The 24,474-nt window shown below is 42.1% G+C and overlaps 1 protein-coding gene across 4 annotated transcripts in view; it reads right to left on the bottom strand.

Annotated features, from left to right (window-relative positions):
* Ddi2 (DNA damage inducible 1 homolog 2) overlaps positions 1-22,462 on the bottom strand; it is a 44,560-nt gene extending 22,098 nt beyond the window's left edge. For 2 of the 4 annotated variants that reach the window (XM_071617376.1, XM_027951939.2), the window contains exons 1-5: positions 22,106-22,462; positions 11,427-11,556; positions 7,948-8,187; positions 5,803-5,929; positions 2,960-3,087 (exon numbers count right to left, since the gene is read on the bottom strand). In XM_071617376.1, the coding sequence (XP_071473477.1) occupies positions 2,960-3,087; positions 5,803-5,929; positions 7,948-8,187; positions 11,427-11,556; positions 22,106-22,243 (763 nt within the window). In that variant the 5' untranslated portion in view covers positions 22,244-22,462. The remainder of the gene's footprint in view (positions 1-2,959; positions 3,088-5,802; positions 5,930-7,947; positions 8,188-11,426; positions 11,557-22,105) is intronic. The other 2 variants (XM_027951937.2, XM_027951936.2) reach the window with 2 other exon arrangements.
* Between the last annotated feature and the right edge of the window lie 2,012 nt (positions 22,463-24,474).

Raw genomic sequence — 24,474 nt, 5'->3', positions numbered from 1 at the left:
ACTAAAGCTCATCAACAAAAAATACATCCTGGGCTGGGGCTCAGTGGTAGCACACTTGCCTAGCATGTGTGAAGCACTGGGTTCAATTCTCAGCGCCACATACAAATAAATAAGTTTATCAACAACTAAAAAAATAAAAATTAAAAATAAATATATCCTAAGGCTAGGGATATAGTTTAGTGCTAATAGCACTTGCCTAGCATGCTGAAGACCCTAGGTTTGATCTCCACTAACACACACACACACACAAACACACACGCACGCACACACAAAATCAACCAAACAAACAAAAAAAAACACCCCAAAACACACTAACCCAAAAAACTATATTATCCCAAGAAACAGAAGTGAAGTCCTCATTCTTTGGGCCCAAATCAGGCCTTCTTCCTGTTAAAGTTGAGGCCATTTAGGGTATCTTCTCCTGTCTGTATATATAGGTATTTAGCTGAAGTTGGCCCACATAAAAGACAACTTCCCAGGGCTGAGGTTGTGGTTCAGTGTAGAATGCTCACCTAGCACATGTGAGGCACTGGGTTTCTGGGTTAGATCCTCAGCACCACATATAAATAAATTAAATAAAAGTATTGAGTCCATCTACAAAAAAAAAAAAAAAAAAGACAACTTCCCAATTTTCACCTATAATCCTAACATCTCCCTTGAACTCTAGTTCCACATTCCTATGTGTTGGACATGTCTATCTCAGACCCAAAAGGTATAAAATTTTTCTCCCTACAAATAATTCTCACTTTGGATTTCTTTTTCTTTGCAATGAAATCATTTCCTTGTAGTCCTAAAACCTGGGCAGAACTCACTGTTGATTTCTCCCATGTTCCCTCTGCTCTCACACTCTGTCCTAAACATATAAACAAATAAATTCTATTTCTGACCTTTCCCTTTATTTTATTATCATTTTTTTTTTTTTTGTAGTTGTGTATGGACAGCATGCTTTACTTTATTTTTATATGGTGTTAAGGATTGAACCCAGTGCCTCACAAATGCTAGGCAAGCACTCTGCTGCTGAGCTACAGCCCTAGCCCCAACCTTTCCCTTTCTAACCATAGCTATTGACCTAGCTCACACCCTCTCCTCTCTGGCTTCCAAACCACTCTGTGGATGTGTAGTTTAAAGCAAGGAAATAGTTATGACCCTTAGGGGGTACAGATTCTCCAGATCTGTCTCCGCCTTCTATTTTACTAAACTATCACCTTCGAATCACTTTTTCTCTCCCTTTTTAGTAGTCCTCAAGGGTTTCTGCTCTGCGTTAGACTGTCAAACCACACCTCAGTATTTCTATCCAAGTCTTGCACTGCCCCTCCCCAGGTTGTCAGGAGCAGGACCGAGATCCCTTTGCCTCTAGCTCCCTTGGGTCCCTACCCTGCTACCTCCAAGGCCCAATTCAAGACCTACTTTCCCCTAAGCAACTCCACCTCTCATTCAATCGAGCAACATCCTGTTCAGTTCACCCATTAGAACCCTACCCCTGACTAGCACGGAAAGCTCCTGGCATTTGAGAAAGGAAAGACTCAATAAGGCCTAGAAATAGTCAAGAAAAAGGGATTTTAAGAGGGCAATCCTTTTTATTTCCTCCTTCCTCACCTTACTTCAAAATAGTTAATTAATTGTTAATTAATTAAATAGTTACAATAATTAAAGTAAGCACTCCAGGGTGAATGGCCCTTTCCTTGCTCTCCTGCCTCTTCCCACTCTTCAGCTTAAATATCCTCTCTTTGGGAATATGCTCTGCACGCTCCAGTCAGAAAGAGAATGTGATCTTTATGCCCACCCAACACTCAGCTGGCTTGGCGCAATGGTGAAGAGTTCTGGCAATAAGCAGATCTAGGCATGAATCACACTCCACCACACATCAACTCTGCATGCCTGGGAGAGGACTTTACCTCTCCCAGCCATTTCCTTTCTGAAAAACAGGAACACAACTCTTGGATGGTCTGATGGTACTCATGAATAGCTGGCATGGCGCTTGGCACAGTACGGATGGGTGGTAAAGCAGGTTCCCACGTGGGTTTCTCTCTTGCACTCACGCCGGAGCCCTCTGAACCCTGGTGAGTAAGTCTTCCCACTGAGCACTCAGCACAGGCACTTTATCTCTAAAGCCCAATCATTAGATTTACTTCTCAAAGGGTGCAGTGGCAACAGAGGGAGGAAGATCACAAGTTCACCCTAGTCTCAGCAGCTTTGCAAAGCCCTAAGCATGAACCTGTCTTCATCGAGACCCTGTCTCTAAATAAAATATAAAAATGGGACAGGGATGTGGCTCAGCTGTCAATCCCTAGTAACAACACCCCCCCCCCCCCGAAAAAACAAAAACTCCCAAGAATGTTTGCATCTCAAGACACAAACTCATGACAACAGCTAAAGCAAAGTATATGCTCAGGGTCTCTGGTGAACAAAGGGAGGCCACTCATCTGAGCAGGGGCTTCTCTGTTCCAGGACTTGCCCTACTCTACAGCCTGGAGTGAAACACAGGAACCAGGATGCCTAAGACACTTGGTCACACCCCAGGGGGCAGTCACAATGTGCTCATGCTAAAAAGCAAAGAGTTACTATTGGGAGAAGAGGTGCCAATACATAAACTACCTGCAGCCTTGAGAGGCAAGCTCCCTTTCCTGCCTGTCCGCTAAGTTCTGTACCCTGTTTGACCTGATACTCCTCACAGCTCCTGACCAGGTGCTGGCACACAGACCAGGTTGAAATATTTTTGACCTATACCTTACACAGCTCCTCCCTGAAGCTCCTTATTCTAAATCTATTACTCCCAATTTCTTATAGAATTGCCTGAGAAAATTAGGGGTGCTAAATAAGGGGAGGCAGGAAGATAAAGGAGACACTGCAAAATAGAAAACTAGTTAAGAAGCAATTTAATAAATGATCTCTCTAAGCAAACACTCCGGGGTCAGATCAGGATGTGGGGGCACTGAGATATAAAAGATGGAGCCGTCACCTGAGTCAACAAAGGCTTTCACAGGGTGTCCGTTCACCTTGCAGTTGATATAGAGCATCACTACTTGGCCAAAGCTCTCCGGAGCCTCTTCCATGGCTATGGTCATGTTCTCCTCAATGTTCTGTTGCCTGTAACAAACCAAAACCAGGCGCACTAAAGCACCGTTTCCAAGAAGAGAGATCTGTTTCAAAGTCACGATGTTAACAACAGGTTTGTACATGTCATCCGCGCTAACTAGAGCAGCTGAGTCATGGGATAGAAACTGGTGTTCTATCCTACAGAAGGGTTTAGTAGGAGGTGATGAGATCTGCAGCGGGCAGAAAATCTAAAGGCACCAAAATTACCCTCATGTGAAACAAATATGCTCAAAAGTAGGAAAATAAACTTCTGGAGGGCAGGGTCATGACCATCTTTATACTGTACAATGTTAGAATTTCATAAAAGCTCCAATTTTCACTGAGGACTTACTGGGCAGTAAATATACTCCCTGTAGCCAGCCCATTTAACACACTGCACCCAACACACAGGTACTTCGACTGTCTGAACTGTACTGGCTGTGTACACCTAACTCTACCTATAAAATGAGGATAATGATAATTTCCTCCCATCACAGGGGCTAAGAGGGGTAAAGCAACTAGTGGTGGAAGAGCAGATGTTCAAAACATGCCTCTATCTATTGCTGAAAACTGCATACACTTACTATGGGTTCACCAGGCTCATAAAATCATTTCTTTGAAAATTCAGCGTAACTAATTCTTATACAAGAGAAGCATGTAAAAGGGAGTCGCGGCTCACTCCAGCAACTCCCAACTTCATTCCCAACTTCTTCCTACAAGTACTACCAAATGCCACCAGGTCAGCAGTTGCACAACTTACCTGAAGAAACAACAGGGTCCAAGATTGGTGGTAAACTACACTGTCAACCACGGGCTGCCAAACTGCAGCCCAGTATCAGTTTGAGTTAACACATTTTTATGTGAACACAGCAACACCATGCATTTTACATGTTGTCCCACTGTCTATGGCTGCTTTTAAACGGCAGAGGCAGAGCTGAGTCTAGGCTCAGAGATCGTATGGCCGACGAAACCTAAAATATTTACAACTAGTCCTTTATGGAAAAGTCTGCTGACCCTTGCTCCAACCTACAATACTTGTCCTTTCTGTAACGACACTCCAGCTCAACTGAGCTGACTGCGTAATCAGCTGTTCTATAATAAAATATTAAACTTCCCAGAAAGTCAAAGGCACCCTTGTTTAATTTAGTTAGGCAAATAAGAAGGCTATTACAGCTCAGCGTACACATACCCTATGTGACATGCCAGATAAAACTTTAATAGGCATTTGATATAATTACATAGATTTTATCCTGCTGCTCATTATTAATTTTAGAAATAACGTAAAATTAATTGTGTACCCTGATCCTGAATTGACTCCAATTCAATTTAAGTTTCAGCAAAAAATCCTCTAAGATAATACCAGTTACTTTGGCTATTCTGGGTTCTGTATATGAAGAGTTTCTTCAGAGGAACAAGGTTTTCTCCTTTCAAGAATGGATGCATTACTCAGTTTCCTTTACCCCACCCATGGAAGGAAACATGAGCCATATGGACATGCTCCATTTCACTTCTGTTCTTCAACAGCTCGGTATTGTAGTTTGCATATGACGCCTTCCCACCCCTTCTGCTTCCTGGGCTAAACGCAACTATTCTTGACCCGCCATAAGGGAGTATAAGATACTCCCTTATAGCTTCAGTGCAGTATCTTCTACATTGTGCTCTCCCTGGGTAGCTTTACTAGTGAGATATTTCTCAAAGATGCTTACTATCTCTCATACAATTAACAGAAGTCAACAAGAACATGAGTGAATAGCTCAGAACTATCAACTGATTTTGGCACACAATTCACATTTCTTTGATTTCAAGTGTAGTCAAAGAAATAAGAAATAAAAAAGCATTATTTGACTTCCAAGTAACAGAAATACAAAAACCAAGTTAGGCCTCATTTAAGTGATCAAAGATAAGAAAATAGCCCCATAAAAGCCCCTATCCTACACAGTCTAACTGGCATACTGGTTCAGTTATGTTCTTCGTACTTAAACTAAGACCTTTATAATTAGTAACAGAAACTAAATTGGTGGGGAGGCTCAGCTGTTCTTCTATTCAAATAGCACCTTACTTGTGACTAGTTATGTGCCATGGCTGGCACTAGCAGACTGCACTTGCTTAGGCTCCACTCCTGAGGAATTCTGATCCATTAGAAGGGCCCATGCATCTGCATTTTTAAAAGCAGCTTGTGTGCTTTGATGCAGTCCAAGGTGAGGACCACTGCACCATAGAACTGGAGCTAGAAGTGAGTCCGGCTGTCAGCTAATTGGCCAGCACAAGAACAGCAAAGGAAGACAGACGGACGACAGGGCCCCACCGAGCAGAGCTATCTTGTTAATCCAATCATCTTCAAGCCCCAAATTTAATCAGGACACACACAACATGTCTAAGGAAAAAAAATCAAATCAGCCTCTGTAATCAGCCTAGCCATCTCACCAGATGGGGTTTCTACTTAGTCCTGGGGTCACCAACCTGGAGCTGAATCTATCTATGTGCTACTCCACTATCTTTGTAACACTTCTTGGAAAAAATGAAAGTCATTAAGTTAGACACCTGGACCTTTGTAATGTTGGATCAAAATGTGAGGAAAATAGAAGAATTACCTAAAAGACAGGTTATTATCTCAACTTTGAAACAGGGAAGCTACCTCCAAGCAGATGTCCAGCCAATGCCAGATGCCCTGCAGTGTGGGAAACCCGGATGCTCTGAGGCTTGCTCTTAAGGTGAACAGATCATTACCTTATATCTTCTTCTATCTTTGCCTGAGCTTCAAGATCAAAGGGGTCAGCAGAAAAGAGACGAATTCTTTCTTGTTCTCTCCGGGCTCGGTCCTGCTGCTGCTCTACTAGAACCCTGGAAAATTTCTCTTCAAAATAAGGGAGAAAAAATCTTAAGCTGCACTCTAATTGCATTATTTACCAGTAATTTTCCACACCAATTTTTTATTTGAGTGGTACTGGGAAGTAAACCCAGGGTTGCTCTACCATGTAGCTATATCCTCATCCATTTTAAGACAGTGGTCTTGCTAACTTGCCCAGGCCAGTCTTAAACTTGTGATCCTCCTACCGCAGCCTCCTACGCAGCTGAAATTACAGGTTTGCGGCCACCATATCTAGCCCACACTAAACAATTTCTCAAAATTTGACTGTAAAAGATGTGAACAGAGGGGCTGGGGATATAGCTCAGTTGGTAAAGTGCTTGCCTTGAATCCCCTGGGTTCAATTCCCAGGACCACACACACACACACACACACACACACACACACACACACACAAAAAGACATGGACAGGATGCCTAAAAATTTTTTGAAATGAGCATTTTCTTTCGAATTTTTGAGGCATCACTGTTTCTTCATTTAAATTCAATACAAAGAAACAGTTTTTTCAGATGGGTGTGATAGTGCACACCTGCAATCCAGTGACTCAGGAGGCTAAAACAGAAGAATCTCAAGTTCAAGTTCAGCCTCAGCAACTTAGTGAGGTCCTGCCTCACAATATAAGTTAAAAACAAAACAAAACAAAACAAAAAAAAAAAACTGGCTCAGTGTACCTAGGGTTCAATCTCCAGTACTGTTAAAAAAAGAAAAAGGGAAAAAACAGTATTATCAAAAATCTTTCATTTTTGTAACAAGTTGCCCATTGTGTACTGTTTCTACTCAGATAACTTTTCAATTTAGCCAATAAGGAATGACTATCTGAATGGCACATAAGTGTCTCTAAGCCTCCCTGCCCACTGTCCTCATTATCCTATTACCTAAGAAAAAAACAGAGCACTCTATAATCCCCTTTCTCCTTTTCTATCTTCATTTCCTTGGTAACACTGTGCCTTAGGCCAGATAAATTAAGTGCAAACCAATGTTAGTCTACCAGTATTTTGTGTGTACTGATGAGGAAAATTTAGCAAACGGAAAAACAAAACAAAAAACTACTGCTTGCTACAACAAGATGTTAAGTATTTTGCCATTTTTTAAATGGTGGTACATGAAATGTATAAACTTAAATGTGCTATCACCATCATCTCTGATCTCTGGCAATTAGGTGTGATAACCAAAGAAACCAAGGTCATGGTCATTTGAACTATTAGCACACACAATACGGCCAAATCCAAGAATTCAGTGAAGTAAAAAGCTAACACAAAGGGGGCTGGGGATGTGGCTCAAGCGGTAGCGCGCTCGCCTGGCATGCATGCGGCCTGGGTTCGATCCTCAGCACCACATACAAACAAAGATGTTGTATCCGCCGAAAAACTAAAACTAAAAAAATAAATATTAAAAAAAAAATTCTCTCTTTCTCTCTCTCCCTCTCCTCTTAAAAAAAAAAAAAAAAGCTAACACAAAGGACCATACATGCTATGATTACATATACAGCAAGTTCAAAAATATACAAAACCAATCTATATTGAGTATCCATTGCAGCCTCCGGGGGAGGAAAATGACTAGAAGGGAACACAACGGAGCTTTCTAGAGTGAACGACAAGTTCTGTATCTTATTGGGGTTACATAGCTTGTCAAAACACAGTGAATTAAAAACTTCAAATCTGTGTACTTCTCTGTAAGTAAACGCCACCTCAACTGAAAAATAATCAATTGAGGAAGGAGTTATTTTGGTGTCCTAAACTAAAAGCTCTTCAGCTGGGATAAGCTCACTTCCTGGAGATCTTGAACTTGAAGATCTAACTGAGCAGGTCAAAATATCAGAACCTGGCTCAGCTGCTGCTAAAACAATGAGAAACAAAGTAGAGACCAGTTCAGAGGGTCTCAGTTCTAGAGCCTACTACTGCCCTTCACGCATCCTCGAACACTAGCACTGATTCACACCTCACACAAGACCACCAATATGGCCAACTAATCACCTCACCTCCAACCCTCCACACATAGAAGCTTACCAAGATCTCCACTGAGCAGCGCCTCCGCCAGGGGCGGGTTGCGCTCCTTCAGCAAGGACAACTCGTGTGGGTTGGCCAGCAGCATGTCTCGGAGCAGGGCAGGGTTGTCCAAGCCCTGAGGAGAGGATGTCGTTTCTCCAGGAGATGAGTGGGGCTGTTGTGCTCCTTGAGGCAGGCGCTGCCGGGGGCTCGATGTGCCAGGCACGGCTATACTACTGAAGTCTATCCGGGGTAGGTCTGCTGTGGGAAGAAAAATCAAAAAACCAATCACCTTTATCCAAATGACTCCAAAAAACAAGTACTTAAAGGAAATAGTCAATACTTGCTCAAATGTGGTATGCAGTGGCCAATGGTAATGGCAGATAGGAATGGCTTTCCCCATTGTTCTTTCTCACTTGGAATCTCACTAAGAGTCAACCAACAGGAAAGAATAGAAAGGAGAGCAGGCAATGGTAGTAACCACAAATTTTGGGCTTAAAACTATCTTAGACCAGGTTAACAAGTATTTATTATGTTTCTAGAAAATTAAAGATAGTCTCAATAAATATAATTACATAACTCTGGATATGGGTCTTGAGAAAAATCCTAGTCTGGTTTAACATGCTTCAAAGAGTTCTGCCACTTGAGGTAGAACACTATACATACCAAGTGAACCGCATAAACACTGGATGCTAAACTCTGCAAGTCTATGTTAAATACATTGATTTGGGGAAGTCCCTCCAACATACCCTAGGAATTAAACCCAGCAGCACTCTACCATTGTGCTATATGCCCAGTTCTATTTTTCTTTTCTTCCTTTTTTTTTGAGACTGAGTCTCCCTAGGTTTCAAGACTGGCCTCAAACTTGCAATACTCCTGTCTTTAGCCTCTGGAGTCACTGGCATTAGAGACCTGAGCCACTATGCCCAATGGAAGAGCTCTTAGTAGTTCTTTGAATTTATACACTCATCTGTACATCACCATTTACTCTTCTCATTATCTTGGAGCTAGTGGGTATAATCACTTTATAGGAGAGAAAAACTGAAGAAAAGGAACTGCACAGGATCTTGTTGCTGGGTCCACCAAAAGCTGTCACAGGTTTAAAGACTACAATTCTCAGGTGCTGTACTCTAGGCTGAGCTGACCTTATTAAAAAGAAAGAGCAGGGCTGGGGCTAGGGCTCAGTGGTAGAGCTCTTACTTCACATGTGTGAGGCACTGAGTTCAATTCTCAGCACTTCAAACAAATAAATGAATAAAATAAAAATAAAGGTCCATCAACAACTAAAAATTATGTAAAAAAAAAAAAGTGCAGGAGCCCTATTCCTTACATAAAAAACCTACACATTGCACAAAATGTTCAGAAAGAGTACGTACAAAGAGACAGAAAGCAGACTTGTGGAGCATCCGGAAAATATGAAAGACTGCTAGTAAGTAGAGGTGATAAAAATGAACTAAAATTACTTGTAGTGATAGAGTGATAGTTGCACAACTGTGAATATACTAAAAACCACTGAATTGTATTCTTTAATGGGTGGATAATATGGTATATGAATTATAAAGCTGTTATAAAAAAAGAAGAAAAAGGAAAAATAAATAAGCAGAGCTAGAATGGGGCAACAAGCTTGAGTAAATCTACATTTTTCAAATTTTTTTTTTTTTTATTTTGAGGCAGGGTCTCACTAAGTTGCTAAGGCAGGTCAGGAACTTGCGATCTTCCTGTCTCAGCCTGCTAAATTGATGAGATTACAGGTAATTGCCACCACATCTAGCTCCCCCCAGAATATATTTAATGGTCAAACTTGTCCAAATTCTGGTGCAAAAGGACCTCAAATACAAAAAAAGGACAGGTTAAACTCAGGCCTAAAATTTTGGCCTTGCAGTATGAGTTCAACAAGCTACTGTCTTCAAATAGACTTCAACTGATGCATATTTTGGAGAGAGAGACAGACACAACAACTACTGAAAACAAACAGCACGATCTCTGTGAGGTCACTAATCTACACCAACTAGCAAAACATATGTACGGGCCTTCTTGGCAGGTCAAGAAATTTTATCTCTACCCCCGTTACACATTATCTTGAGAGTCCACTCACTTCAAAACTATTCTGAAAAACTTGTTTACTTTGTAAACCAGATCCCTCCCACTAACAACATATTGACTGTCTTGTCCACAAGGAAACAACACAGAAAAAAAACAGTGAGTCTCCAGTACTAATAACCTCAACAAATTAACCAAAGAAAGATTTGGTTTTTGTTGATTAGCATACTTGAACCTAGACTACTTTTTGTAAAGTTTAGCAGTAGCCCCAAGGGACTAATGCAATCCAGATCTGAAGAAGTCAGTGCTTAATTGTCTTACACAGCTCCAGTTTCAGGCTGAATGGAAGCACTGTGTTCCAGGCTAAGTCTCATCACCCAAGACTCCTATCATATGTTACCACAGACTTTAAAACCAAGTGACCTGCTGGTTAACACTGTTTAGAGAATGGTGACAGAATATGGCAGAGAGTGGAAAAAACCAGTATCTCCCAACAAGTAATTCGACACAAGGATCTAATAAACATTTTGTGGATCATGAGTATCTAAGGAAACTATGGATCTTCTCACCACTGAAAGAATGTACAGGTGGATACCCACAATTCTGCCTGTTATTTCAGGGACACAGAAATCTCTAAATCTAAATGCAGACAGCCAAGACACATAACAATTTCTTCTCACATGATTAATACAGTTCTGGTATGAAAGAACCAGAACTTGATGGTTCAGCTGCTTAAAGTTTACCAAGTCTGGTATAATGGAAAAAGCACCACATTTTAATTCCTGTGCCTTCTGCTTACTAGCTATGTAAAATATAAGCTTCTTCTGTTGATGAAAATTGTAAAGAGAGACCACAACCAAGTTCTATGAGTGCATATGAAGCATGGATGCCAATTCCTGCCTGGCTATAAGAAGCTTCACAAAGGCAGTACACTGTTGGCCAGACAGAGCAGCAAGAGAGAACTGGAATGACAGGCTACATAGTCCCAAATTCCTCCCAGGATAAAGACTATCATCATTGGCAGCAGAATAGAAATTATGATTGATGTATATACATTCCATGTATGTATTATATGTCAAAATACATTCTGCTGTCATGTATGATTAAAAATAAATAAATAAATCGTATGGTTTAAAAAAATCCAATCAAAGAAAAAAAAAAAAAGACTATCATCATCACTGATAACAACAGAAGCAAACATTTACTGATGGCTTGCTACGTGCCAAAGGTGTTATTCTCACTTCAGCTCTAAGAGCTAGAGTTAAGTAATTATGGCACCTTTCTTATAGAAGACAAAGCCAAATTAGAAGTCAAACCACGTCCAAGGTTATAAAGAAGCAGAGTCAGGATCTGTACTCTAGTAGTCTGGCTCCATGATAAGCCCCAAACTCAGAACCACTATACTCTGCTAACTACTGTTGCTCACGTGAGGGGATGCTAGACAGGAGGCGCCATCTTACTTGGGAACTGCACTGAAGGCCGAGGGTCTGCATTGTCCTTCTGTCGTAAAATCACAACGTCCCCATCTTTCAAGCCGTAAGACGCCAATGATCTGTGGTTGTCTGTGAGAGGCCTTTCGGCATAGACGATCTATAACAAGAAAAGATTGAGCAGCATAAAGCACTGGGAAGTAACATGGTGCAAAGCAAAGGACCACCCTTCCCACGCAAGCCCTCTGATGGTTCTCATCCCACCTAAGAGGAAATCTGAAGGCCTTCCTGTCTGTCCCCTAGCAGGCCTCGGGCAGTCTGCCCTTACTTCATGCAGAGACTGCTATTCCTCAACAGGGTCTACTGTCCCTCAGGGCTGTTCCACTTGTTCCTCTCTCCCTTCACTATTTTAGGTCTTGGATAAAATATTATATCTTCAGAACTCTTCCCTAGTACCCTGTATAAAATGGACCCCACCACAGGCTGGGGATCTAGTTAAGTAGCAGAGTGCTTGCCTAGCATGTGTAAGCACCACAATAAATAAATTTTTAAAATAAAATGTACTGTCACCTAATATACTATTAATTTGCTTTCTTGTTGTCTTTCTGTTCCACTAAAATGTAAGCTACTTGGGGATGACTTTGCTTCATTGACCATATCACAAATGCTTAGAACAGTGTCTCTTCTACAACTGATGTTCAAATATTTGAATTAAAAGATGAATTGCCTTTGAAATCCTGACCCCTCCCCTCGTTAAGATGGTTTGTAAACTTCTATTTCTAGCCAGTCCTTTGAGTCATTTTTCTGTGAATTCAAGCATACCTACAGGAATTTAAAAAAAAAAAGATGAATTGGGGCAGTGGCTGTGGCTCAGTGGTAGCGCACTTGCCTGGCATGTGTAAGGCACTGGGTTTGATTCTCAGCACCACATACAAATAAATAAAGGTCTATCAACAACTAATTTTTATTATTTATTTGTTTGTTTATTTATTTATTTATTGTGGTGCTGGGGCTTGAACCCAGGCCTTGTGCATGCAAGGAAAGCACTCTATCAACTGAGCTAAATATCTAGCCCCAACAAGTAAAAAAATATTTTTTAAAAAGATGAATTTATAAAATAATGAATGTAATTTTAAACTTAATTTTAATTCTGAGCAGGAAGAAAACTGGAATTATTTATTCTCAATATGCTAACCATAGTACTATTAAATAACATGTACTTTTTTTTGTGTGTGTGTGTGTGGTGCTGGGGATTGAACCCAGGACCTAGTGCATGCGAGGCACACACTCTACCAACTGAGCTATATCCCCAGCTCCATCACATACCTTTTCAAAGTAACTTGTACACTGGCAAGTCTAAAAAGTTCTCAAATACCAGCTTTCCTGCATTCTTTCATCTCACCATCCCCAAAGTTTTATTATAAACATTCTTATGTTTATAAGGGAAAAATAAAAAAGTGAAAAGAAATTCAAAAAGAACAATTCAACATAGGTGGAAAAAAAATCATGTTTTTTATGATATATAAATCAACATTCAAACACTGAAGGCAAAGGCAGCAGGGTGCAGTGGCACAACTCAGGAGGTCGGGGCAGATGGATTTTAAGTTCTAGGCCAGCCTGGGCAACATAGCAGGACCCTGTGTTAATATAAAGTGAAAAAGGGCTGGGGATGTAGCTCAGGGACACAGCATTTTCCTAGTACATACAAGGCCCTGGGTTCAGTCCTCCACACAACAAACAAACAAAATAAAATCTTTTTTTTTTTAAAATATGTATGTATTTATTTTTTAAGAGAGAATTTTCTTTTAATATTTATTTTTTAGTTTTCGGCGGACACAGCATCTTTGTTTGTATGTGGTGCTGAGGATCGAACCCGGGCCGCATGCACGCCAGGCGAGCGCGCTACCGCTTGAGCCACATCCCCAGCCCAAAATAAAATCTTGAAAGCACAAAAAATATGCTGTGAAAGAAAAAAAAATGGACACAGAAAAGCATACTATAATAAAACCTGTCCTGCATTATAGTACTCCAAAGAAGCAGTCAGAATAAACTGGGGCTTTGAAAGGTTTTCTCCTTACAGATCTACTTTACACTGGCCCACATACAAACTGAGGAATTTAAGTTCTCCCCTGGCCTTGCCAATAACCAAAGGGCCTGCCACTCAGCTGGTACAGGCCTCCCATTTCCCATTTGTCAGGCAAGCAGCTGGGCTAGATAATCATTACAGCTGTCCCTTTCACTTCTTTCTGCTACACTATCATGCTACAATGCTCCCTCACCTCTTCTCAAAGCTCTCCTCATAAAATTACCTGGCACAGAAACTAAAGATACAGCATTTAAGCCAGATGCAATAGCACATGCCTGTAATCCCAGTGACTTGGGAAGCTGAGGCAGGAGGATCATGAGTTCAAAGCCAGCCTCAGCAAGTTAGAGAGATCTTAAACAATTCAGTGAGAGCCTGTCTTTTAAACACAATTAAAAAAAAAAAAAAAAAAAGGAAAAAGAGGGCTCCAATGGTTACATGCCCCTGGGTTCAATCCCCAGTACCAAAAAAAAAAAAAAAAAAAGATACAGCATTACAGCATTTAAACCAGAGTTGGGGAGTGATTCTGTCTTATCTGCTCTCAGAACTGTGCTGAGCAAAAGAACTTGAAATGAACTCCCTTCATAATCAAATTCTTCTAGGGGTAAGTGAAAAAACTCATTTGCAGAACTTGAGGTCCAATTATACTTCATATGTTTCACACATGAATAGAGTAAATACTGTGAGTCTCACCTTCAACCTGAAGAGTAAGACTCCTTAACAGACTGTGGCTGTCACTATCACCCTGGGCATATGCCTCACATCTCACAGTAAAAGTACATCAAGATCAACACATCGTTTGCAGTACAGCCAAGAGTCCTATTATAATTTGTGTGGCATGGAGAAACAACTGTAAGTTAGAAGTGACAAGTGTCATGGGTCAGGTATGCAATAAGGAAGAGGTTACCAGAGATATACTCCATAGTCAGGCTTGTACTTGGTGGCTCCCACACTGTGAAGCCATTGTAATGAAGTCCCCCAATATCTAGGGCCTACTTATTTATCTTCCCAGGTTCAGAAACACAACTGTCAGTATATGTAGAGATGTGATTGATCTCCCAAGACACGTTCTCAATCTACTGGTAAAAGAAAAATTATTTATTTACAATGAGAAATCAACTCAGGAAGATCGGGAAGACTGTAGGGCTGAGGACAGAGCTCAGTGGGCTTGCCTAGCAAGCATGTGGCCCTTGTTTCCATTCCCAACACTGGAAGAAAAAAAAAAAAGATGCTGGAATTACAAAAATATTCCTGCACCAGACCACAGACTGTGTGCTACAGTAATGGGACAAGTTGAAAGTTGTCCCATGGATGTCTACTTTCACTCCTGCCTGGGAATATCAGCTACAGTATGTAACATCTGGTGCCCACCCATCTGGCCAACCAATCCTGTTGGATTAAAATAGGAGCCAGTTACCACTAAGTGAACCTCTACCAAGCTAGCAGCAAGCCAGGTTCTCAGCCTCCCACTTTGTCCCCTCATTTGAGTATCATAATCATTTTATGAAGCAGGCATTATTTGTCCCATTTTATGGACCAGGAAACAGAGGCCACATGGCTATTAGAAGTAAACTGAGAGAAATGGGTATAGAGGTGCATGCCTGTAATGCCAGTAACTTGGGAGGCTGACACAGGAGGATTCCAAGTTTGAAGCTAGCCTAAGTAACTTAGGCCCTAAGATTCTGTGTCCAAAAAAAGAGGGTATATTAGTGTATGGCTAGAAATGTTGCTCAGTGTTAAAGAACCCCTACCAAAAAAAAAGTGAATTGAGATTGGAACCACATCAACTTGATATTTAAGCCTCCAAAAAATAAAGGGTGAGTGTACTTGTGTGTGGCTGGACATGTATAAAAAACCCCTCCTAACCCTAAAACCAAACCCATTCTCTTCTCTAGTACCATAAAACTTCCCAAACATAACCCCAAAGTGAGCTGGTAAATTAATGACTTTAACGAGGGATACTGAGCCATCCATCACCGAGAACCTATACACTATACTTGCCAGGAGGATCAAAACGCTGCCCTTGCCCTGAATATAAAGAAGCACCTGGGCCAAGCACAGTGGGGTGTGCCTATAATCCCAGCAACTCAGGAGGCTGAGGCAGTAGGATCCCCAAGTTTGAGGCCAGTCTGGGCAACTTGGCCAGACCCTGTATCAAAATAAAAAGGACTGTGGATTTAGCTCAGTGGTAACATGCCCTTGGGTTCAGTTCCCAGTACCAAAATAAACAAATACACACACACACCAGGGATGGTGATAACTCACTTGCTAGCATACCAAGTCTATGGATTTGATACTCAGCACCTGGCAGGAAAAGGGGCAGAGACACTTCCACTTTGTATTCCCATTTTACAAATGCTACACATGGATCCATTGCTGCTTAGTTGCCACAACATTTCCTCAGGAGAGGATATCACTTTTTTAAGGAACAATGAAACTGTAAGGTCCAGACAGACACTAACATGAAGTGTTATTATTCATGGAGTGCTGCTAACACCCTCTATTTCCTAGAAATACAGGATGAGAACCCAGGGGAGGAGCAAACATTCCTTACAGATGAAACAGCAGGTGTGCTCCATTTTAGTCTAAATACATGAGTAAGACAAACTAAACTAAAGCTTAGTTGATTGCAACAAAGAACTACTTCTCAGGAGACTGAGGCAGGAGGATCGCGAGTTCAAAGCCAGCCTCAGCAAAAGTGAGGCTACTGAGCCTCACAGTGAAACCCTGTCTCTAAATAAAATATAAAATAGGGCTGGGGATATGGTTCAGTGGTCAAGTGTCCCTGAGTTCACTCCCTGGTACACTCCGCCCCCCCCCCCAAAAAAAGAACCCATTTCTTTTTGTTAAAATGGGCTTAAAATTGTGGGGCATGGTGGTCCACACCTGAAATCTCAGAGGTTCAGGATGCTGAGACAGGAGAATCGCAAGTTCAAAACCAGCTTCAGCAATGGTGAGGCACTAGGCTAAGAGAGAGACCCTGTCTCTAAATAAAATACAAAATAGGGCTGGGGATGTGGCTCAGTGGCCAAGTGCCCCTGAATTCAGTCCCCAGTACCCAATCCGCCCCACTCCCCCAACAAAAAAATACGATTAAAGTGTCTGGGGATGAAGATCAGTGGTAAGAGTGCTTGTTTTGCATGCATGAAGCCCTGGGTTCAATCCCCTGTACTATCAAAATAAATTAAGATTACAAGAAAAACAATTATTTTGTAGCCTGAGTACTAAAGCAAATCTGTGTTTTTAACTAACTTAACAAGCATATCTACTGGACCAATGGTTTCAAATCTCTACCAGCCAAACTCAAAGAGCTACAATGCTCAGGACTCCAGTTGTAAGAACATACCACAGGAACTTTATTCAGGTCTAAATCCACAGAAATGGCACAACTGCTAGTGCTTACTCTAGAGAAGACACCCTAGAGACTGAATTCTATTCTTAACATTTAACAACAGGTTAATTAATACAACTCCAAACTTTTAATCATGAAGCCAATGTTTTCTGGTCTTATTATTATTTTTTTTTTTTTGGAAGGACTGGGTATTGAACCCACAAGTGCTTTATGACTGAGCTATATCCCCAGTCCTTTTTATTTTGAGAAAGGGTCTTGCTAACATGTTGAAGGTGGCCACAAACTTGGATCGCCTCAACCACCGAAGTAGATGGCATTAGAAGCATGTGCCACACCACACCTATTTTCTGGTCTCTGAACTAAAGCCTTCATTTAACAGAAATCTTTTTTTTTTTTTAATTTGTTTTTCAGTTGTAGACGAGCACAATACCTTTATTTATTTTTATGTGGTACAGAAGATCAAACCCAGTGCCTCACACGTGCTAGGCAAGTGTTCTTCCACTGAGCTACAACCCCAGCTCCAATTAACAGAAATCTTAGCAATACATTTCCAGCACTAAGGACCGTGAACTGGCCACAAAATCTTAGAATTATATCTGGTGGCACCATAATACTACTACTATGTATGCCCACAATATGCCAAGTTATTTACATATACTATCTCATGCAACTAACAGCCAGTTTGACTTTTTACAACCTTCTTAGGAGGCAATTTGTCAAGTTACTAAAAGTCTTTCAAAAAGTTTTATGCCTTTGACCTGGAGACTTGGTATCAATTTATTCTGAGAAAATAATCAGGAATGGGGGACAAAGCCGATGCATATGGATATTATTCATAACTGCTTCCAATTTTCCCCAGCTCAAAAGTCCAGTAACAGGAAAACTACTGAATAAATTACACTACACCTATATAATGGTGCATTATGCAGGTATTAAGAATTAAATTTGGCCTGGCCCAGTGGCACATGCCTGTTATTCCAGCAACCCTGGAGGCTGAGGAACAAGGATCACCAAATTTGAGACCATTCTCAGCAACTGAGTGAAACTTGTCTCAAAAAAATAAAAAGCGGGGGCTGGGGTTGTGCCTCAGAGGTAGAGCGCTTGCTTGATATGTGTGAGGCACCGGATTCAATCCTCTGCACCACAGAAAAAATAAATAAAATAAAGGTCCATCGACAACTAAATAATATATCTTTAAAAATTAATTAATTTATTTATTAATCGAAAAGGGCTGGGGTTCAATCCCCAGTATAGAAAATATATAAATGCAAAGAATTTGAAATGTTATGGGAAAATGCTGACAATGTAGTGCTGATTGAAGAAAATAAGAAATTATTTTACAGGGACTGGGGTATAGCACTGGTAGAGTGCTTGCCTTGCATGCACAAGGCCCTGGGTTCAATCTCTAGCACCATCACAAAAAAAAAAAAAAAAACTTTACAGTTTAGGACCTATCATGTTTAAAACACCCATTAACTATAAAAGTAAAAAAGCTTAGAAAGAAAATACATGGAAAAGTAAACTGTAATTTCTCTGGGTTGTGAGGTAATAAGTGACCATGTTCTTCTTTATCTTTTTCTGTAAGATTCCTATACCGTATATCAGGGGGAAAAAAAAAAAAAACATGAAAATTACCTGAGAAAATAAACATGCCCAAACTAGTTAAATAGAAAATTTCAGTTCCACTTTTTAAAACAGTGTTTCACAAATCACCAATCATGCTGGATAGAGCAGCACTTCCAGGATCACAGCTACTGCTATTACCTGGCATTTAAAAAAGCCCGAGGGTCCTTCCATTCTGTACATGCCACCTACAGAGGCAAATTATAATGATGTTTAAAAAATACCAAGACACTAATTTAAAGAGAAGCTAAATCCTGATAATTGTTTGAAGTTCACCCAGCCAATTCTGCATCAAAGCACCACACAGAGCCCTGACTGGTTTCTAAGCCCACACTTGTACTGAGAGAGGGAACATGCCCATCTTTAATCACACACAGAAGTGGAAACGGTTTCTATTCTAAATTTGTTATCATTCCATTGTAACTATTATAATCAGACTAGAGCTGTTAAAAATTAACATCTTTCCAAGGGTATGCTTATGCACAATTGATGCTGATATCAAAGACTAAATTCTAAACCAAGGATGTCCAAAGTGGGGCAGGCATGCATAACAATTCTTCAAGGATATGGAAAGAAAATAAAAATACCAGAATTTTCATTTTCATTTAAGTCATTCTTCCTTGAGTTCTATTCTGTAACTGAATAGTTATGTTGAACAACATAAGATACTACTTCATGTATATTATGCAACTGATGTACAGAGGATATTACATTCGCGTACAATAATGCATACATGTTATACAATATAGGATATTATACATACATACAGTGCATAAAATATTAGTTTACATATATAATGTACTCTATACATAACAAGAAATATGTTATGAAACATTTTACTACTAGGGATGTGTGGATAAAAATGTCTGGAGAATAGTGGTCTGAACACACAGTGGTAGGTAAGACCAGAAACATCAAAAAAAGAGCAGTCGGGCAAGGTGGCAAATGTCTGCAATCCCAGTGGCTCATGAGGCTGAGACAGGAGAATATTGAGTTCAAAGCCAGATTCAGCAATGGCAAGGCACTAAGCAACTCAGTGAGATCCTGTCTCTAATAAAATACAAAAAATAGGGCTGGGGATGTGGCTCAGTGGTTGAGTGTCCCTGAGTTCAATTCCCATACTACACCCGCCAAAAAAAAAAAAAAAAAGGTCCTTGAACAAAACTGAGTCAGGCATGCGAGCAAAGAAATGAGAATGGGGGCTGGTGGTGATTGCACATGCCTGTAATTTCAGTGATTATGGAGGCTAAGACAGAAGATCACAAATCCAAAACCAGCCTCAACAACTTAGAAAAAAACATAAAAAGGGCTGAGATGTGGCTCATGTGGTGCCCCTGGGTTCAATCCCCGGAACAAAACAAACAAAAAAACAGAGACACAGAGAACAGAGACAGGTAAACAGACTAGAAAGGGAAAAGACACCCTGGAAGGTAAAGGGCAGTTGTGGGGTGGATTCAAACAAGTGAAGAGGATTTGTGGGGAAAACTATAATGATGTTTACTTTTATGATTTGCCCAAAGGAAATGACTCAAGTGTCTAAGGTGGATCCTGTTCCTGCCTGATGGGCAAGCCAGTGAAAGAAAACCCACCACCAGACATCTTAAAATAGATACTATGTTGTCAGGTTACAAGGGAGCCAAGAGCACAAACTTGAAAAACAGGGACTGTTTACAGTTATCTAATACAGGCTTAACATTAGCTGGAGCCCAAGGATTCTAATATGCTAATTTGGCTTGGGAAAAAAGTAAATGCAAAAAATATAAAATTGAGAGGAAGAATTTAGAGTTAACTTAATTGTTCAACTAGTAAGGAATTCCTAAATTTCCAAATTGGCAGAAGACAATGTCTGCCTTGATCATACAATTGTCTTTCAACGTGACACCTTTTTTTAAATTTTTGTTAAAGCAATCTCAAAAAGTGCAGTGGGCTGGAGACATACTTCAGTAGTAGTTTGCTGACCATGAGTGAGATCCTGGGTTTCATTCCTAGAACTATATCTCCCCACCCTGCCCCCCAAAAGTGAAGTTACAACAATCACTCTCTCCTGTCCCAAAACCTAATAACAAAATTGATTACGCCTTTTTTTTTTCCACTTCCCCTACAATTGGTGGTTACAATCAGGGTAATGTAACTAGAGAAAAAAAACAACTAAAACAGAATTAAAAAAAAAAAAAAGAACAAAAACTGAAAAAAAGCCACCTTCAAAAACTTAAGAATTTATTTTCCCAACTTGTCCTCTTTTTAAACTGTCCTTTCCTGGTTCTTCACATGAGAGATGCATTGCAGAAACTGGATCCTGAGTTTCTGTGTATTAACTTTTTATAGAAAGGGGTGGGAATACCCAAAATCTTACAGTTTCTTTGTAGCACTTGCCAGAGTGCCCATTTGAATGACACCTTGGGCCCTGAAAGAAATTTGTTCTGAATAGGTTTATACCAGGGTCTAAAGTTCACACTGTGTAAAGGAATCCTACTTCTGAACAAAATATTGACACATTTGTTTACCATAAGTCAGGGTAGAACAAGCTGTGTAGTTGGGCAACAGTTTTTGGAACTATTTCATAACTGTGGTGGGAAATCAAGATTTATATTCTAGGGCCTTGGAAGACTTGCATTTCCTAATGTTTGGAATATGTCCCCCAAGTCCCACTTTATCAAGTCAGAATCTCAAGTGTTTTCCTGTAAAGGCTTCAGGAGTTCTTGTCACCTACTGTTTCTCACCTATTCTGCTTGATTAAGACTATTGGTAGCCTAAAAGCATTTTGAGAAAAAAATTACTTTGCATATTTTAAACTGTAAAAGGAGCTGAACTCCTTTCCAGAAGCAAGATAGGGAAATGAAACCAAATCCCACTGAGAAGATACCAAGGCCATTTTCAATCTAATATCCTTATAAAGCACAGAGCTTTGAACTGACCCAAACCGAGCTGTAACCTGGAAGGAGAGACTTTGGCTTACTACCAAGGAAGAAAGTAGAGAAACAAATGACCCGAGTTGAACCAAGGATTACTTTCTAAAAAAAATAATAATTCAACTCAAAAACGCATGCGATAGTGGGAGGAAGCATTTCCAAAGACCTCAAAACGAGGTAGTGAGTCTTAAAAAACTTTTTTTTTTTTTTGCTGCCTCCCCTAAAGTGCCAATCAGTACATTTAAAAGCAAACTGCGTATATTCAAGCAGGAACCCTCACCCCACCCTACCAAATAAATTTAAAAAAATAGATGGAAAAGTCTACCAGTCATCCAAACTGGTATTTCTGGTTGGGGAAGCAGGCTGTATGAACCCTGCTTGCAATCCCAAGGGCTTCTGCTTGGGTCCACGGCGACACCCCAAACTCGGGGTTAGAAAGGATGAAGAGGCCACAGAGCCAGAAGGTGGGGAAGGCTGCCCGGCAGTCCACGTGCCCCTCACGCCGCAGCTGGTGCGTCCGCGGCCAGGTCCTCCCTTCCCTCGCCCGGCCCGCACCCCACCCCATGCCGCGGAGCCGACCGGGCAGCTACGGATTCCGGCTCCCTCCCAGCTGCGGGGGCGAACTGGGCACCGCCGTCCGCGTTCCCCCCACCCAGTCCTCCACCAGCAGCAAGGGGAGCGCGCGAGGCCCCGAGGCCGGGAGGGCCAGCTCCGGGGCCGCCCCGCTCGCTGCCCGGCGTACCTGGCTCTCGGCGGCGGGGATGCCGGACTCGAGCTCGCACAGCGCGCGGAAGTTGTGCAGCTCGAAGTCGGCGTCGACCTGGAGGGAAAAGGTCACCTCGGAGAGGTCCCTCCGCACACAGTACACCGTGAGCAGCATGGCCCGGGCCCGACCCAGCTCGGTTCGGCTCGGCCCGGCCTGGGCGCGGGGCGGCGGCGGGGCCTGGCTGGTGCTGCGGGCGGACGGCGCGGGTTGCTCGCTCGCTCGCTCCTTCCCTCCCTCACACACGCTCAGTGACTCACTCCCTCCCGCCCTCACTAGCGAGCACGGCCGCCGCCACCCGCCTGCGAGTCCGTCTGCCTGCCGGCCTGCCTCCCACCGCTGCCGCCAAGCGCGCCGGCCGCCCGACGCCCCGCCCCGCCGCAACGCGGCTGCCGTAAAGCCCGCCTCGCTCCCTCCGCCTTCGCGACGCAGTGCGGGGCGGGGCCGGGCAGGGGAGGCGCGAAGGCAGGAGAGGATTGGCAGGGGAGGAGTGGGAAGGAGGCGTGGGAGGGAAGGAGCGCGAGAAAAGGGGAGGAATGCGGGGAGCGAAAAATCTGATAGGCTGACATCCGAGCTGAACTCCGCGGGGGGCTCCAGTCTGATTTATTCATCCAGCAGGCGTTTAGTGATTGCCTGCCACGTGCTAGGCGCTGGGGACTCCTCTGAATAAAAACACTCGCCCTGGCCTCGGACTCCGCATCTCTTAGGGAGACTGGCAGACAAGCAGATAGTTCTAAAACACGGCTCTGAGAGATCAGTGCACTTCCTCTCCTGCTGATTTAAGGATGAAAACTAAAACCATCATCCTGCCTAGTCTGCAGAGCCGGGCTCGCTCCGGCCCTTGCCTACCTCTCCAGGGCTGCCCCGCCAACTCCTGCCAAATGTCCTCCCCTCTGGGCAGCTCACTCAGCTCCTCCAAGGCGCCACTCCCCGGCCTTATGAGTAGTTTTCTCCTTGGACTGCGCCAGTTTCCTTTCTCTGGCAATGGTGCCTTTATTGGTCACACAGCTTAGAAGCTACTCCCATATTGGCTACTTTAGTGGCCTCTTTAAGGCCACATAGCTGATGAGTGGTAGAGTCCCAGACGTGAGGATGAGTAAGAAAACCCAAACCGCAAGAGGAATACAAGATGGAGGTGAGATTAGCATCTCCCCCATTCACTCCCACTCCCCCCTCTTCTAGCATACTAGGAGGGAAGGAGGATACAGCATGCAGCTAGGCCCGGTAACAGGAAGGAAAGAATTTCCAGCTGAAGACATTAATAAAGACAAAGGGGAGAAGCAGGGGATTGAGGAGAGTGGTCCTATCAAGCTACAAGTAACAGAAAGCCTGGCTTGCAAAAATGAAAGGAAAATTATGATTAAAAAAACAACAGGGAAAGAGCTTTTCAAAATGGAGTCCCCAAGCCATCAAGGGAGATGGAGTTAACAATCCAGCTGCTGCCTAGGGATGTGAACTTTGGCCACCTTCACCCTTTGCAGGCATCTGAAACTGATTACATTGGGTTGACCTGGAGACTGCAGATGCATGTCAAGAGGTTATGGGATTCTTGTTTCATTGGGCTCATAACCGCTATCATTACAGTACCTGTTCTTTCTCAATTTCAGTAGCATTTTTCTCTATAAAGAATTTTTATCACTTTGTAGTGCTTCAGGTTCAGGCCCCACTTTTCTTGCCTTTCTTATTTGGAATCTGTGTCTCCTGAGTTGGAATGCCAAAGACTGCAAATAAACTCCTTTTTACCTTTGCAGTTTCTAAGTTTGGATTGATCAGTAATATCACTGGCTTAAACAAATAAGTTTATTTTCTCATTGGGTAGTAGGCCTGTAGTTAGATAGCTGCATTGGTTCAGTGACTCAGTGATATCAGGGTGAATACTTCTACAATTTTTTTGGCTTCTCCCTGAGGGTTACAGTATGGCTGGCAGCCTCTAATCCATGCGTCATTTTACTTGTTCAATACAGGGGCTTGCCCAGAAGTAACTCAGCAGATTTTTGCTTGCCTCTCACTGAACAAAACTGTATTACATAGATGCAAGAGAGGCTAGGAAAATGAGTATTTTGCCTTTTCAACCTATGTCCCCCTTTTGTGGCACAGGGGATTAAACCCAGGGCCTTTGCACATGCCAGAAAGTACTTACCACTGAGCTCCATCCCCAGCCCCCTTTTCAACCTCTTCAATGGACATTGTCAAGAGAAAAAGGATTTGTGGGTACAGAAAAGATTGAAATGACCATTGTAAGTTGAAGTAAATTGAGCACAGAAATTATACAGGATTTCCAGGTGGTGTCAGCTGAAGTTGGAATAACAATTGATTGATTTCTCTATTGTGTTTTTTTCTAGTAGTGC

Source organism: Marmota flaviventris, chromosome 10, assembly GCF_047511675.1.
Source record: "Marmota flaviventris isolate mMarFla1 chromosome 10, mMarFla1.hap1, whole genome shotgun sequence".
Taxonomy (NCBI): Eukaryota; Metazoa; Chordata; class Mammalia; order Rodentia; family Sciuridae; genus Marmota; species Marmota flaviventris.
The sequence above is the reverse complement of the archived record's forward strand: the minus strand, read 5'-3'. Positions and strand labels throughout refer to the sequence as shown.